The following is a 15,494-nucleotide window of genomic DNA, read 5'->3' as shown; positions in this document are numbered from 1 at the left end:
CACTTTAAGATGAAAACCCATATATTATGCGTATTTAGACTCTAAAAGAGCCTGTTCAACCCACAAATGGAGAGTCTCTTGTTCCAACTGTGTTATAGTCTTATACAGTTTATGTCCAAGGTGCAGCTGAGTGAGGGTAGGAGAAATAAAGTTCCCTTTGCTCTTCTTGGCTCAAAAAATGTCCTTTGCCATAACCTGGACAACTGAGCTAAGTCTCAGGTGACCCGCTCTCCTCCACCAGCATGCCCATTTCTCAAGTTGGCTGGTGCTTTCCAGCTGTCCTGAGTGGGATTATGCAACTCCCACTTGTGATTCTGAAGGCTCTGATCCTTTAGGTGACACTTCGCAGACAGATCTTTCTCTGAATCAGAACTGCCTGTCATCTACTGCATCTATCCAGAGCTAGAATGCAGAATGAACCCAGAACTACCCACCTGGCCTGCCTCCATTGCCACCAGCGTGAAGACAGGAGGAGCCTTGCTTGCTCCAAGGACACTGTGACCTTGTGCTATTGAATCTGCTATTGCTCTGCAACTGCTACTACTTTACTTTTTCCTACTTCAATTAAGCTTCAAGTCTTTCTTATCTAGAACTTACCTCACTAGTTCGAAAGATCATTCGGTAGTTGTATGGAGATCCATTTTCCTTCATTTCTTCTGGTTTTTCCCTTCGTATGCTCACAGCAACTGGACCAAGATTCTCATCGGCCCCAAAATAGTTCCAGTGTTCTTAGGTAAAATAAGACAAAACCAAGTCAGAAAACTTACTTAACACTTGCAAATATTAGATTCTGCTCTGTATTTACTATCGCCACTCAGAAATTACTCTATCAATAAAATGTAAGCACACTTAATAGGTGTCCTTCAATGAGTTTTAAAAAATTAAGGCTACATAGGTTTCATTCTGGAGGAGATAACACTGAACAGAGAAGGTCTGCTGGGTTGTTTACTATGCATAGCTAAATACTCTACCATAATTTCTTAGAAGAAATTTGTGTTTTTTCCCCCATATTCTACCATTTTAGTAAGCTACACTCTGTGTGCTCCTTGATTAGGGAAGGTTTTTGTCAGTATTTTAGTTTTCACCAAATTTTTTTTTAATTATTGAGAGTAGAGTTTGAGGAGAGCAAGATTTCCCCCAAATTAAAAATATGTCCCCAGTTTGGAGAGAGGAACAAGATGTCTGATGGAGTAACTGGGCTTCTGAGTGCCCCAGGGAGGCAGAAGCCTGAATACAGGGCTCTGGGCATTACCAATGATTCCCATGTAGTGAGCACAAAAGGTACTCAGCAAAGCCACTGAACCCAAGGGCTTGTGTGGGCTGGTTGGACAGGCAACTCCTAGGCAACCAGAGTGACCAGGTTATGATGAGTCTGGGGCCTTTCATCAGTGTACACAACTGCCCAACAACCCAACCCTAGGCACATCCTTGGGAGCAGGGGAAAGTCTGCACATGACTGGTGTCGAATTTACTTTTCATCTGACAAGAAGGAAGGTGGGGATCGAAATTAAGTTAATTTATAAAAAATGTTGAGTTGATATTTACTGGGCACCTAAATATATAAGATTATTTTAAAAATCAAATTTGTTGCTATGTATATGAGATGTTCACAGATGAGAAAATCCATACAACACAGAAATATATGAAAAGTGAGAGTAGATAACTTATTCCTCAAACCTCCAAAATATTTTCTTTACATTGTTCCTTTACACGTGAAATGACTAAATGACCAACTTGTGAAATGGTACATTATTTGCATACAAAATGCACAACTATTTGAAAATTCATGTTATTTCCATACAAAATATATAAGTATTTGAAAATCCATGTGAATAATAAAAAATTATAGCATAACACATCTAATCATGTGGTTTTAAAGTTTAGATAATGTATAAAAGTATAAATACTAAAGCACAATTACAAGAAAAAAATCATAAATATTGAGGGCTCTTTAAGAATATTATAATCCATGGAAATTCAAAATAAGAAAAACACACAATGGGAATACAGGCAACAAACGTCTCGTTATGGACAATTGAGAAACAACCCAATAAATGTCACAGAATTCATGTACAAACATTCATGTACACCCTTCAAAGCACAGCACATGAGAATCACACTCAGAGGTTATTTACTCTTACTTTGCACACAATTCTAATAAGCTTGCTTGTCTGGTCTTCAAGCCCACTGCTTTATTTCAGAGGTGTGATAACTCCAGATGTTGACAAAGTCCAGGGTGTAGGGCTGATACAGACTTGCATGCAGACAGCAATGTGATAGAACAACTGACAACAAGGAAGAAAACAGAAAGGGAGGAGACAGAAATAGTATAAAAAAGCGGACAAGAACTTAAAGAAAAACAAGACAGCAATCTGGGGCCACTTACTGAAGGAGCAAAGAGCTTCCATTAACACACTTCAATACTCTCAGAGGATGTTTTAACACTGCACTACAGGACAACAGCGGATGTGTCAAAGATGAGCGTGAGTTGCATTCATTATAATCTGCTCCTTGCACTTTACAGATCAGTCACAACCAACTCTAGAAACTCTTTAAATATACCCCATGTACCTCAAGAAGGGCAGGTGGAGACACAGGGCCACTATTAACTCTTCACGGAAAACCTCAACTCGTCCTAGTCCTCTCCTCAAGCTTTCCCTGGTCAGCTTCTTTTCCGCTCCCTCAGTGCTAATGCTTTACACATCCTCTGTTCTCATTAGCCTCCCTATCACCTACCTCCTCAATCTCAGCCAATGACAATGCTGTCTATGTCACAAAATACTTCCTCCTCCTTTATCACCACTCACAAATTTATCTGCAGCCTGACTCTTGCTTCCTTTTCCCTCCAATCCAAGATCTAGCTCCTGATATCCTTCTTGTTCCGCCTTTCCAGGAATGCCAATTCCTTGGTCACCCTCTCTCTTCACTGCCTCCCTCTCTCCTTGCACCTTCCCATCACCATCAGGTTAAAGTCGCCTTCATCGTTTTTACGCAACTTACCCTGGCTCCTTGTCATTCTCCAGCATGATAGGTGAATGGAGAATGAAAAGGAGCCAGGGTAAGTTGGCTGGTTTCATTCTGGAGATAAAACTGAACAGAGAGGGCCTGCTGGGTTGTTTACTATGCCATAGCTAAATACTCTACCATAATTTCTTAGAAGAAATTTGTGTTTTTTCCCCCATATTCTACCATTTTAGTAAGTTACACTCTGTGTGCTCCTTGTCTAAGGGAAGGTTTTTGTCAGTGTTTTAGTCAGGGCTTTGGGCATTACCAATGGTTCCCATGCAGTGAGCACAAAAAGTACTCAGTAAAGCCACTGAACCCAAGGGCTTTGGTTCTTTCGTCCATTGAAAACTTGAAAAACCTGCCTAATTTCTCACATTAGAATTGTTAAAATCTGATTTCCACTATCTGGGTCACCAATGACTACCTTAAAGTTAAAGCAAATGATACTTTTGTTCTTACCTTAACGCAAACTCTCCAGAGCATCTAGAGCAGATAATCAGTCATTTTTTCCTAGGAGCACTCTTCCTTCTCCTTTCTATGGCATCACCTGCTTCTGACTTTCCTTCTACCACTCTAGGCTACTCCTGCTGTTTTCTTTCCCTTTCACCTTGAATATCCATCCACTCAGAGACTTCACTTCCATCCCACCATTGACAACATCTGTAAGTCTCCATGTCCGCTCCAGACTTGTCTAAGGCCTAGGTCTCTACATTCACCTAACAGAATACTCTCTGTCCCATGGGAATCTGCAAAAGAGAATGCATCACCTCCCACATAAACATACCCAGTACAACCCTTCATGCAGGCCCCATTTAAGCAACTGCTACCAAATTCACCAGTGCTCTGGCTAGACCCACTGCCATGCCCTGTGAATGCTAGTTCCTAAATATCTCTCAAATTGGTCCACTTTTCCCCCTACTGCCTATGACTTAGGATATTTTCCTGAGTGTAATAATTGGTTGTCTTTATCCAGCTTCACAGAGCAGTACAATGATTCATCTAAAATTCAAATCTGACTGACCATGGCTACACTTAAAGTCCACCTCTGGCTTCCTAAAGAGTCTCAGACTTTCCATGGCTCCCTAAACCTGCTCATGACCTCTTGGCCATTCTCAACTCAAACCTTTTGCTCATCCTTTCAAACTCCGAGCACCAACTTGTCTTTCAGTTGTGAAAACTTACTGTACTCTTTTTCCATCTGAAAAACTGCCTGGAACATTCTTGCCACAACGCTTCTTCTTTTGACTAAATCCTCTCAACTTTTAGGTTTTATCTGAAGGACCCCTTAAGGACACTGGTGCAAATGAAAGCGTAACACTAATACTTGATTTAAAAGTGTTAAGAGTTAATAAAATAGTGAATCCAAATATTTAATATGCCACAAATACAAAAATATAGAATCATTACAAAACAAAATATATAAATTGATGAAAATATAATTATTAAATAACCATTTCATTATTACTTGGCAGATAAAAACAATGTGATTTAAAAATTAAACCCGATATATAATAAACTTAAATATTAAATTAAAGTCTAAAAATGAAGAATATTTAGTTACTAATAAATTATCATTCAAACTTTGTATATGCATGTGTGTCATTATCAAAACCTGAGTATATTTTTGTGCAATTTTTCCTAGCTACTTAAGTAGTAAATTCTGAGCTGGGGGAATGGTAATGAGATAATTATAAACTAACTTCAAACTTATTGTTTAGACTCTATCTTCAAATAAACCCATCTCTAGTTTGATAATGGTGGAAAGATCTCTTTTAACTTAATGTACCTATTTCTGCAGATATTGGGGGTGTGTGTGTGTGTGTGTGTGTGTGTGTGTGTGTGTGTGTGTTGCTGAGAACTGAACCGAGGACCTCATGCATGACCACACCTTGTTTTAATTGAAAAGACAGTGCTAGCTAGTATTTCCAAAACAGCATTTCCAGGCAGTCATCGTGTATGTTAGTTCTACTGGTATAGATGAAGATTTTGGTTCAGTTTCCTGTGTTGAGCTCACTACTATCATGATTAGACTCTACTTGTTCAAAAATCAACTTGACTTAAAAATTGTTTTTATAATAAAAGTTGAGTTTTGGTTCACTAACTATTTTTCTACTTCTAAGAATTATGGATAAAGAGAAAAAACAAAAACAAAAAGAACATTTTCTATGTGAACACAAATTTATCTAATTCAAAATATAATGCAGCATGTTGCCATCCAGTAGAGAATAGTTCAGCAAGTCACCTTAAATTGAATTTTAAGAATTTTTAGACTTTGATCTCAAGACAAAGGTGTTAGAGTTGACATCCTCAGCCTGGTCCTGCTGGCAACTCTTGGCTCTGCCTGTCCTTCAGCTTCACTGGAAGGCAGTACCCCCCTCACAGCCTCCTGGCCTCTGGGCAGCACTTCTGCATTTGCTCCTTGATGCAGCATATTTTATTTTTTCCCTACCATCCATCTACCTTTATTTTGTCTAGTTGAGCTAGTCATCAGCTGCAGGGAGCCCTTTCACCCACATTCAGCTCTTTCTTTCTGATTTGGGAAAATCAGAAGGGAAGGGGAACAAGAACAGGGAGTTATGGATGAGTGGAGTGAGAAAAAGGAAGAGAAACTGTTTCCTTGTACTTTTCAGGATGAGGAAAGTAAGAGGAAGAAAAGGGAAAGTGAGGAGAAACAGAAGACTCAAGGAGGTTGACTAAAGCTGCTACTGAATGGACTGAAATATTGATATCACACTGCCAAATACAGTGATTTAGAGCTGGCCCACCAGAGTGCCCAATACCAATACTGCAATCACTATGTTCGAATGATATAGTGCACCAAAGGTAAGCAAGTCACTTTACTAAGTAACCATGAAAATATAGATATTTCTTTTTTACAGATATGGCAACTATGGTTTAGAGAGGACAAGTCATGAGTAATATATACCAGAACTGAAACACAACTGACTTCAAAGCTCTTTTTCTTAGCCATTATATATAGCACTACATTCCCAGAAGTTTCTAAAATCTTATTAAGAATAAAAACTAGTTAAAATTTGATGCCTGAAGCGATAGACTATTTATCTAGTCAGATCACATACAATGTTTTATTCCCTGATGTGCCATACAGCCAAGGTTTTCCTGTGTTAAGGGACAAAGGTACCAACAACACATCCATACATGACTGATTCCTCCTCCACTTTCAATGCTCTACTCAATACCTCAGCGTGTATTTAACCTGGAGTTCTCTTATAAGTTCTAGGTTTTGAATTTTAAAAGGGATAATATAAAGAGTGCTATGTACCTATTTGTGCAAATATTGTGTGTGTGTTGCTGAGAACTGAACCCAGGGCCTCATACATGACCACACTTTGTTTTAATTGAAAAGACAGTGCTAGCTAGTATTTCCAAAACAGCATTTCCAGGCAGTCATCAGGTATGTTAGTTCCACTGGTATAGCTGATAAATACTTTTGCCATCACTAGGATTCTACATTAATACCTGTATTTTTGGATGATATATTAATAATAACAAACTTTTTACAGTCTTGAAGATGAGAAATAGTGAACAGGTCAAAGCTCCACCGATTTAAATATGATAGTCAAATCACCTCTGCACACACACCTGCACACAGGCGGAAAAAGATTAAGCCCAGCATTTTACTGTAAAGGAGAAAAGGATAATAGAGTCACAGAGTTAGAGGCTTTCAACCAGCAATTTTGGATTGTTCATACTGGTTTTCATGATATCTGTAGGCTGTGTATTAATATTTTAGTTGTACATTTCCCTAGGGACACCAGCTTAATCTAGACTGAGAGTGATCATGAACATAAAAATACATTTTAATTTTTTAATAAATAATTTACACAATTATAATTTATGGCTTAACATACTTCTGTATGATTATTAAATTTTTAAATAGGGAAAATAAGCATTATAAACCCAAAGCAAAGAAGCACGATGCCAACAAAGCTTAGTTACTATCTCATGCCTAACAGAATTAGAAACAACTTTTCTGAAATGGAAAAACAAGGAACATCAGCCCTGGGATGAAGCTGTAATATATTCGTACATGAAGGCGGCAATGTGGATCAGGACCAACCATTTTAGAAAGCAGAATGGCAATATATGCTAAAGTCACAAAAATATTCACATTCTAATCTTAGAGTTACCCTGACTATACAGAAGGGAAAATAAAAAACTCTTCAATTTTCTCTGGAAAAGACACAGATCACTGCAGAAAGGGGATGTTTTCTACAAATAACAAGCACACAGACTTGAGCCTCACTATGTGTCAGCAGACCAAAGAATGGACCTTACCAGAATTAAAGCTATTTCACCAGTTTTAACGTGCTTTGTAAAAACAGCCTACTTGGGAAGCTATAAGTTCATAGACATGAACTCTGACCCTTAATATTTCCATTACACAGAGAATTTGGAAACTAGACCACTCATCATAGCACGAGATTCTATGAAACCATTTCTCTCTGCTTGTTGGGTTCACACAGTTCAAATGTTTTGGTTTTGTAAAACTTATTACATCTTATGATGACTATTAACTATGTTAGAAAGAGGATATAACTTAAAAGGAGAATTAAATAAACAAAATAATAAGTATTCTGCTTTTAAAATGAACTCTAGGTTTGCCAAAGTGAAGGTAGTAAAAGAATAACCGCTTAAAGAATAAATGTTTTCAGGAAGAGCACCACTCAGAGATTTCCAGTCTCCGGTTCCCAAAGGGGTTATCCTAATTATAAGGGTGGAGGTTCCATGAGAAATAAGTAGCCTATGACTTTGCATCATAATCAAAAGCAGGTCAGAGTAATGGATGGGGACATTTACAAAGAGGACTGGCCACATGCCAGACTTCTGTCCCAAAGCACTGTATGAAATTATTGTTGTGTAAGAGTAATTGCCTGCACTTACAGAGTGCGTATGACTCTTGAGGTTGAAATTCTTCTTTCTACTGGTAACTACTAAAATGGGGGTGGTCTACTTGCAAAACTGCATGCAGTTTGGGGGTTCAGCACAGCATTTTTCTTAGCAGTCCCAAACAGACTTCTATCTTGACAACAACAGGTAAAAATTTTATTATGAAGTTATACTGATGATAATAAATTCTGTCTAAATGGTTAAAGGAAAAAAAAATATAGAGAAGCTTGGCACAGTAGCACATGTCTGTAATCCAAGGTAGAGGGGATGAGGCAGGAGGATTGCAAGTTAGTGAGATTCTGTCTCAAAATAAAGAATAAAAAGGGCTGACGGTATAGTTTACAGGTAGAGTGCTTGCCTAACAGATGCAAGGCCTGTATTCTATCCCTCGTACCTCAAAAACAAAAGGAAAACCCTATTTTATACAGGGAAAATTAAGATTAGCAGATCCATGAGAGTTTGTTTTCTTTTCTGACCAGCATTAGTCTAAGGCTAACAACTATCTTTTAAAAATTTAATTTAACTATCAAATGAAAATTTTTAGCCTATAACAAAGGTTTGAAATTAAAACATGTAAATATTCAAAATAGTCAAGAGAATGCTATACATTCTGCAGTCTTAAACCTACCATTAGTTGTGTCTGCTAAAGTTTACAATGGTAAAAATCAGTCCCAGTAATGGCATTTTGTGTCTATGGTGATTAATTGGTGGTCTTGGTTAATTTCCACAAAACCACCATGACCACATGAAGACTTACCTGTGGTCTCATTTCCTGCAGAAATCTGCAAGATGCTATTCAGGAAGGCCATATGCACATAAGACCCTCACTGATCATACCTGAAGCTATATGTATTTTGTCTGATTTGTTTACTATTCCTTTCCAGGCTCCGTAACTCAATAAATGTATTTCACCTTAGCATCAAACATTCATTCATTTGTAAAATGAACTAATGCCTCCTAAAGCATCCCAGAGTGCCAGGGTTACTGGACTCAGTGCTGGGAGAGTGCCTGCACCTTTGAGAACGAGGGGTTGCAAAGGCTTCACAACCCTGGAGTATAGGCACAAGCCTGTCAGGTGCATAAGACAGGAAGGGGAAATAACCTATTCCAGTGCGCTTAATAAGGAGTCAGAAGGAATCTCAGCTCCATGCGTGGGAGTGGAACATAACACAGCCCTTTTAACTCAGACCAACAGGTGGTTTTCTTTTTTTTTTTTAGTTGTTCATGATAATACAATGATCTTGACATATCATACATTTGATTCAAATGGGGTGGGGGGGATAGGAAGGGCAGCAGAATAAATAGACACTTGTATTGCTATATGTATATACATGGCCGTATAATCAATGTGATCTTGCAACCTGTACACGTGAAAAAATGAGAATTCATACCCCAACAGGTGGGTTTCTATCCTGCACCTTGCTCATACTCTCTCACCCCATAGTGCCACCTCCCTGTGGAGAGGTCATACTACTCCACCAGCATCAGCCCCCAGCCTTCCCATGCTAGGGAGGCCATCTAGGGAAAGAGCTCCACAGAGTGGCAGGGGAACCCACATCACCTACATCAATGCACCTAGGCTTTAGTCATAAAGGTAATCATGATCTCTCAACAATTAGGAAAAATCAATAGTGTAGAAGAGAAACAATAAAAAAAGCAGAATATATAATTAAGAACATATATGTTGTTTAAGGAAAAAAAAATTTAGAAAAAAGTTTTTAAATTAATACCAAAAGAGAAACAGAGGGTTTTTACAATAAAGAAAAATGATTGTGAAAACCTATAGGAAAACAAAAATACTGAATTCTTGAGGGATAAAAATATGACTACAAAAATAAAATCTAGTGAAAATACTGAATAATGGAATGTACAAAGCTACATACCAACTCCTCATCCAGAAGATAAAATTAAGTATGGAACAAAAACAGAAAGACATTGAAGTTATAAAAGGAAAAAGTGAAGGAGAAATCAAGGAATTCTACCACATATCTAAATGAAGTTACAGAGTAAAAAGACTGTAAGAATTTTAAGAAATCATTTTAAATAAAAAAATAATAATAATGTTCAAAGTTTCTCATTCACCTCCCCCACTTTTCTTTTTCTTTCTCTCTTTCTCTCTTTCTTTCTTTGTAGTATTGGAAAGTGAAACTAGGAAACCAGGATCAGGCACTTTAATCAATAGAAAACTGGATAATAATTTTGCATTTGTATGTAAGATGTAAGTACAGAAGGATTCAAGTGAATTTATTGGAATTAGCGGGGAGCTTCCTTTTTGTATCTCTGGACTATTTTTTATAACAAGCCCACTTATATTTTTGTCTGATGTGTTTACTGTTCCTCTCCACTATAATGCAAGCTCCACAGGGTCAGTTCTTTTTACCAGTGCCCCAAACCACGCAGGCATGCTGCAGCATTCATTCATATATGGCAGTCATGAAGGTACAACACCCTCATCTCCCTTCCTTCCTTCCAGGAAGAACTTGCAACCAGTTCAACCACAAGAGAAAAGTTAGCTGAAATTCATATGTAGACTCTAGAGGACTTGCCAAGGGATAAGAGGCTGAGAATAGTAAAGAGGAAGAGATTGTTGAAGCTTCAATGTTTCACATCCAAGTGTCTAATGATAATGGAGGCATTTACAGAAGGAGAGTAATTAAGGGAGAAAAATGGTGACTCTCAATTTATGCACATTCCTTAGAAATGCCAACTGGACAGCCATCAGGTGGATGAGGAGAAAGCCTGGGAACAGAGGTATTTCATATGAATATAAATGTCTACTACATATCTTTTTTTCATAAAAAAATTTTTGAAATTACTAATCATAAAGAACATATAAACCATGATAATAAGATAACAGGAAAATAAAAGATGAATGTTGAAGCAATCATGTTATGATGAAGGCTGTACAGCTGAGCACTGAACTTGATTCTAGGAGTTGAGATAAAACAGTAGATGTGGTTAAAAAAAAAATACCTATCATCAGAAAGTCAGGTGTTTGGTAGCTGCTAGAAAATAATTTTTGGCACCAAATTCTAAAAGAAATTTCTAACATGGAACTTTCTACATGAGCAATGTTTTCATCATAAGTTTTATTGCAAAACAAACTATTTTCATATGACTTCATCTTAAAAAGATGACCCTGAATAAAGTCAAGTGTCCATGCTGGTGTGGCCTTCTAGAGGTCTATATTGACTTTAAAGTACAACACATGGAAGAGCAGCTCAAAGCACAGTCCATGTTACCACTCCCAGGAACCTCCAAGCGACCAAGGCTGAGGTTCTGAGAATGCCTTACCCTCCAGGGTGTGCTAAAGGTGCAGAGACTAGGTGATCACAGCTAAGGAAAGGGAGTATGTTTGTTTTCAAAGGAATGGAGATATAAAACCTGGATGCCTAATAGCCTGCTTGCCACTGGAAGCCATGAGTGCATAGAAAAATGGCAGCAGAACCCATTCCTAAGGTTAGCTTCTCAAAAACACGTTTAGTGTACAAATCTCCCTGCAAAGAAATATATAATGGAGAATTAATAACCTATAAATGAAGTAGACATAGTTTATGTAATTTTAATAAAAAATTACATAAACAAGTGCATTAAAACAATAGATTATAAACATGTATGAGATCTTTCACTATTAACTGTGGCAGGATGAACTGCTAAGTTCAAGAGCACAGAGCACAACATGGCTCAGACTTGTTGACTGGAGCTCACCACTTAACTGGACATAAAACTACTCATGTCAGAAAACTACTCTTGGGGTAAGTATCCTGAAAAAATTCTGGACTCTAAGGCAATCTATAGTACTTTCCTCAAGCCTAAGTTTGCTATATTTCTAGAAGGATTTTTTTTTTTTTTTTTGGAAAATAAAAGGGAGCGGGGAGCATAAACAGGCACAGATTTTTAAAAAATGTATTTAGTTTGTCCCCCGATGTTTTCATCCTTTTTTTTCATAAAGCACTGCCTCCTCTATTTATAAGGTTTAACCTCTCTAAGCTTCTGCTTCCTCCTATCTAAAATGGAAATAAGACTTCTTAGCTATTAAATGTCAAGCTAGTGACTTAACCACTCAAAAATTTAGTTTCTGAATCTGTGAAATGGGAATCATGGCTCTTGCCTTAATAGCAGGCAGACTACTGGGCAAGTGGTGTACCAGATCTGCCTACTTTAGGAAGGTGTTCTAACTTGAAAAGACTTGCTGGCTATACCTGGGCTCAGGTCAGCCTTAGCAACATCTGAGAGGTTTCTTCATTTTTTTCTCTACTTGAAGCAATGAAAAAATTAACTCCATATCAAGAATAAAATTGAAGCCACTGACTAATTGTTAGCATAAGCACAAAGAAACCTGACAGAGCACACCTATACCATCAAATGACAAAATTAATTATCCAGGGTACTGTATCTGCAGATGTTCCTCCCTCATCCATAAAGTATTTATATGCACAAGAACGCTTGAGAAAAAAACCTTTATCTTTTTTTTGTCCTTTTTTTTTTATCTTTTAGGAACATAATGTATATTTCATAACAACTACTGTACAGTGCTGTGGTTTTAGTTGTCAATTGCTCTATTACAGGGTTCAGCCAGGAACTGTGAAACTAATGTGGCTCTCAGGGTCTCAATTTAGACGATTTTTCTTTTTGCTTCTACTTTCTGATGTTCTAATGTTACTATAAAATAATTCACTAGAATTTACAAAACAGCTGCATAATGCTGCTCATTTAACAGACTGGAATTTGAAGGATGGTTCTTGATAGCAAAATTACCAAAACTGTCACTTTAGTATATAGGAAATTACATGAAATATTCTTATAAAGTATGTTAAAGTTGGCTGATTACAATAGGGTGAAAGGTAAAGAAAGAAAATTGAACTTTATAGTAGCAACTGAAATCCAGCTTGTCTCTTCAAACTGGTAATCCAAGGGCCCAGCAAACTGCCCCACATAGAGTTATAGGGGGAAATGAACAGTAAGAACAACAGAATTTGGTGTCTTAGAGTTATCAGAATAATTAAGTGGGCAAGCATCAGTTTCTCTTTTTTTAGGAGTGGGAAAATATTCATAGATGAGCTTCAACTGTAACAGCAGTTTCTTCCATCCACTGGGCAGCAGGCAGAGGCCCTTCCCTACCACATCTTCAATAACTTGACTTTGTGAGCCATGCCCCACATGGTATAGAGATGGGCCTGTCAACACCACTGACCATGGAACAACAAACACCACTGCCAACACAGCCCAGAAGATCCTGCCTGCCAGGGGAAGACAACCTCTGAATGGGATTCAAAACATGCCTCAGACTCTGTGGGGACAACAGAGAATAAGGAAGAGTCCTCTCCTCAACAAATCATGCTATCTACAGGCAACACTGAATTACTCCCAACTTAGTATTTTCTACTTACAAATGTCCTTGATACTTTAGTTATAGTGATGAATAAAAACTGAAGAGAAAAATATGTATATCTTCAAAGGAAGATGACCAGGTTAATTTGAATCCTATCCTATTGCTTAGTCCTTGCCTCCCTAAGGAGGGCATGGTCACATCACTTGAACTTTGCTCACAAGAACAGGTTCATTTTGGAGTCCTAGGAGAATCAAGTGAGGAGATCTACAAAAAGCACAAAGTAATAACATTATAAACATTGGCTCTATTACTACTATTGTTTCATCCTGTGTGAGTCTTGGTATGACACACTAGCAAAAATGGCCATCAGTGCCATATTGCTAACTTTTGTAAGTCCAAACCACGAGTTTCCTCTACTGGCCCAGTACTTTTCTAGCAATAGATCTGGCTAATATGTTGGAGTCAGATTACTCTACAGTTTAAATCTGTAAAATAATAATCTTATATTAAAGGAACTGCAATTTCATCAGGTGAATATGATCATCACGTTTTACACACAATGTTGCTATAATGTTTTTAGTAATAAATTTTTCCCTTGAGACTTAGCTACAATGAAGTCAGGAATGCTCTGAACAGCAGAATGGAAACTGGAGATGAAGAGAGTGAGGTGACAGCTGGGTCAGGAATGCTACACTGTGGCACTGGAGGGTAAAGCCCATCTGACACTGCTGTACTCCTTCAAAAAGAAGAGTTGATTTAAGGTCCCGATCAGGGGAAATGGGTTAGGGCATTAATTTCAGTGAATCAAAGTTGTATAATAAAAATTGTGGGAGCATTTTATTTCTTTATATTTTATATTATAAGAAAAAGTGCAGACAACATATAAACTTGTAACATAATTATACTATAAGGAATTAATTTCTGCTTTGTAGGGCATTATTCAGTCATCATTTGTGGTATATGACAATATTATGACAAATGATCAAGTGGTAGTTTCTAAGTCACGTGGCCCAAGTACAGCTATCAGAGCAGCTGCTCTCCGTGACTGGCTTCCTCTGGACCATCCTCCTGGATTAACCACTGCTCACTGCTCCTCCAACACCATGCTGATGAATGTCCACTGGCATACGTGGGCCATCTCTAGTGCCACACACATTTTATGCTCCCAACAGCTGGACTTCATGCTGACACAGTCAGATATATCTTCCTAAACCTGCCGATGGCAGTTGACTTATTATTTTAATTATGAAATTTAATTATTATGAAAGTTGATGAAATATGAGTATAAAAGATAAATACTGCTTTTATGAAAGCTAAGTTGAAGACTTTGGGAAGGCTTACTATAGGCAAGTCACTAAAAAAAAAAAAAAGCCATTGGATTGGATGTGGGCAAGATAGCTACAAAAAAATAAAATAAGAAAAAAATTATGAAAAAGACTCTGTCCTGAGATTGATCTACTGGTATCTCTGTTTTTGCTCTTGTGGTTTATACTAGGTAAGAAATAAGCAACTGCTGGATTAATGGCTTATAAAATTATGAGTTGTTATGAGTAAGCAGGATTGCTCTGAACTCTAGTGTTCAAATTTTTATTCTATACTTTTGAAAGATAAAGTGTCTTAAGTAAGATTCCCTCCTTCCCTTCATTCTAACATAGTAGAGATCAAAGAATAGTGATTAAGAATACAACTATGCTCAAAGAGAACAAACATGGAATCCTGGCTCCAATATTTATTAGTTCCATGACAGCATTATCACTTAGGCCCCAGTTTTCTCATCTGGAAAATTGGATTAACAATAGTATCTACTTCATGGACATCAAGAGATTGAAATGAAAAAGTGTGTCATATCAAATGCTTAGCATAGTGTTTGGGACATAAATTATCAAAAATGTTTATTATTATTATTATATTGGCTAGTAGGAAAAAAAGTGCCCACTACTATATAAATAAGATAAAACTAATACATTCTCTCTCATGCTCATCACAACGCCAATATCAGTTACACTGAAGGCAAGATGGCTCCTCAAAGCCATCAGAACAGCTCAGAGATACTTGTAAAAAGTGTCTCAGGCATAGTAAAGCAGGAGTCATCAGCTAGAGGCAATTTTACCTGGATGTCACAGCTGCAGGGATCGAAGAAATCTGTTGGCATGCTGCTAAAATCCTATAAGGCACAGGGTATCCCTCACCCCAAAAGAGAACATCTGGTCCCAAGTGGCAAGAGGGCAAGTTTGATTAATCCTGC

The 15,494-nt window shown here is 37.6% G+C and overlaps 1 protein-coding gene across 17 annotated transcripts in view; it reads right to left on the bottom strand.

Annotated features, from left to right (window-relative positions):
* The window catches only part of SIPA1L1 (signal induced proliferation associated 1 like 1), a 372,348-nt gene that overhangs the window by 123,390 nt on the left and 233,464 nt on the right, over positions 1-15,494 (bottom strand). For all 17 annotated transcript variants that reach the window (XM_081290424.1, XM_081290426.1, XM_081290425.1 and 14 more), the window contains one exon: positions 598-728. In XM_081290424.1, the coding sequence (XP_081146550.1) occupies positions 598-728 (131 nt within the window). The remainder of the gene's footprint in view (positions 1-597; positions 729-15,494) is intronic.

The sequence above is a fragment of the Spermophilus citellus genome (genome assembly GCF_964194105.1).
Source record: "Spermophilus citellus genome assembly, chromosome: 4".
NCBI classification, from domain to species: domain Eukaryota; kingdom Metazoa; phylum Chordata; class Mammalia; order Rodentia; family Sciuridae; genus Spermophilus; species Spermophilus citellus.
This window is presented reverse-complemented; position numbering and strand designations above follow the sequence as displayed.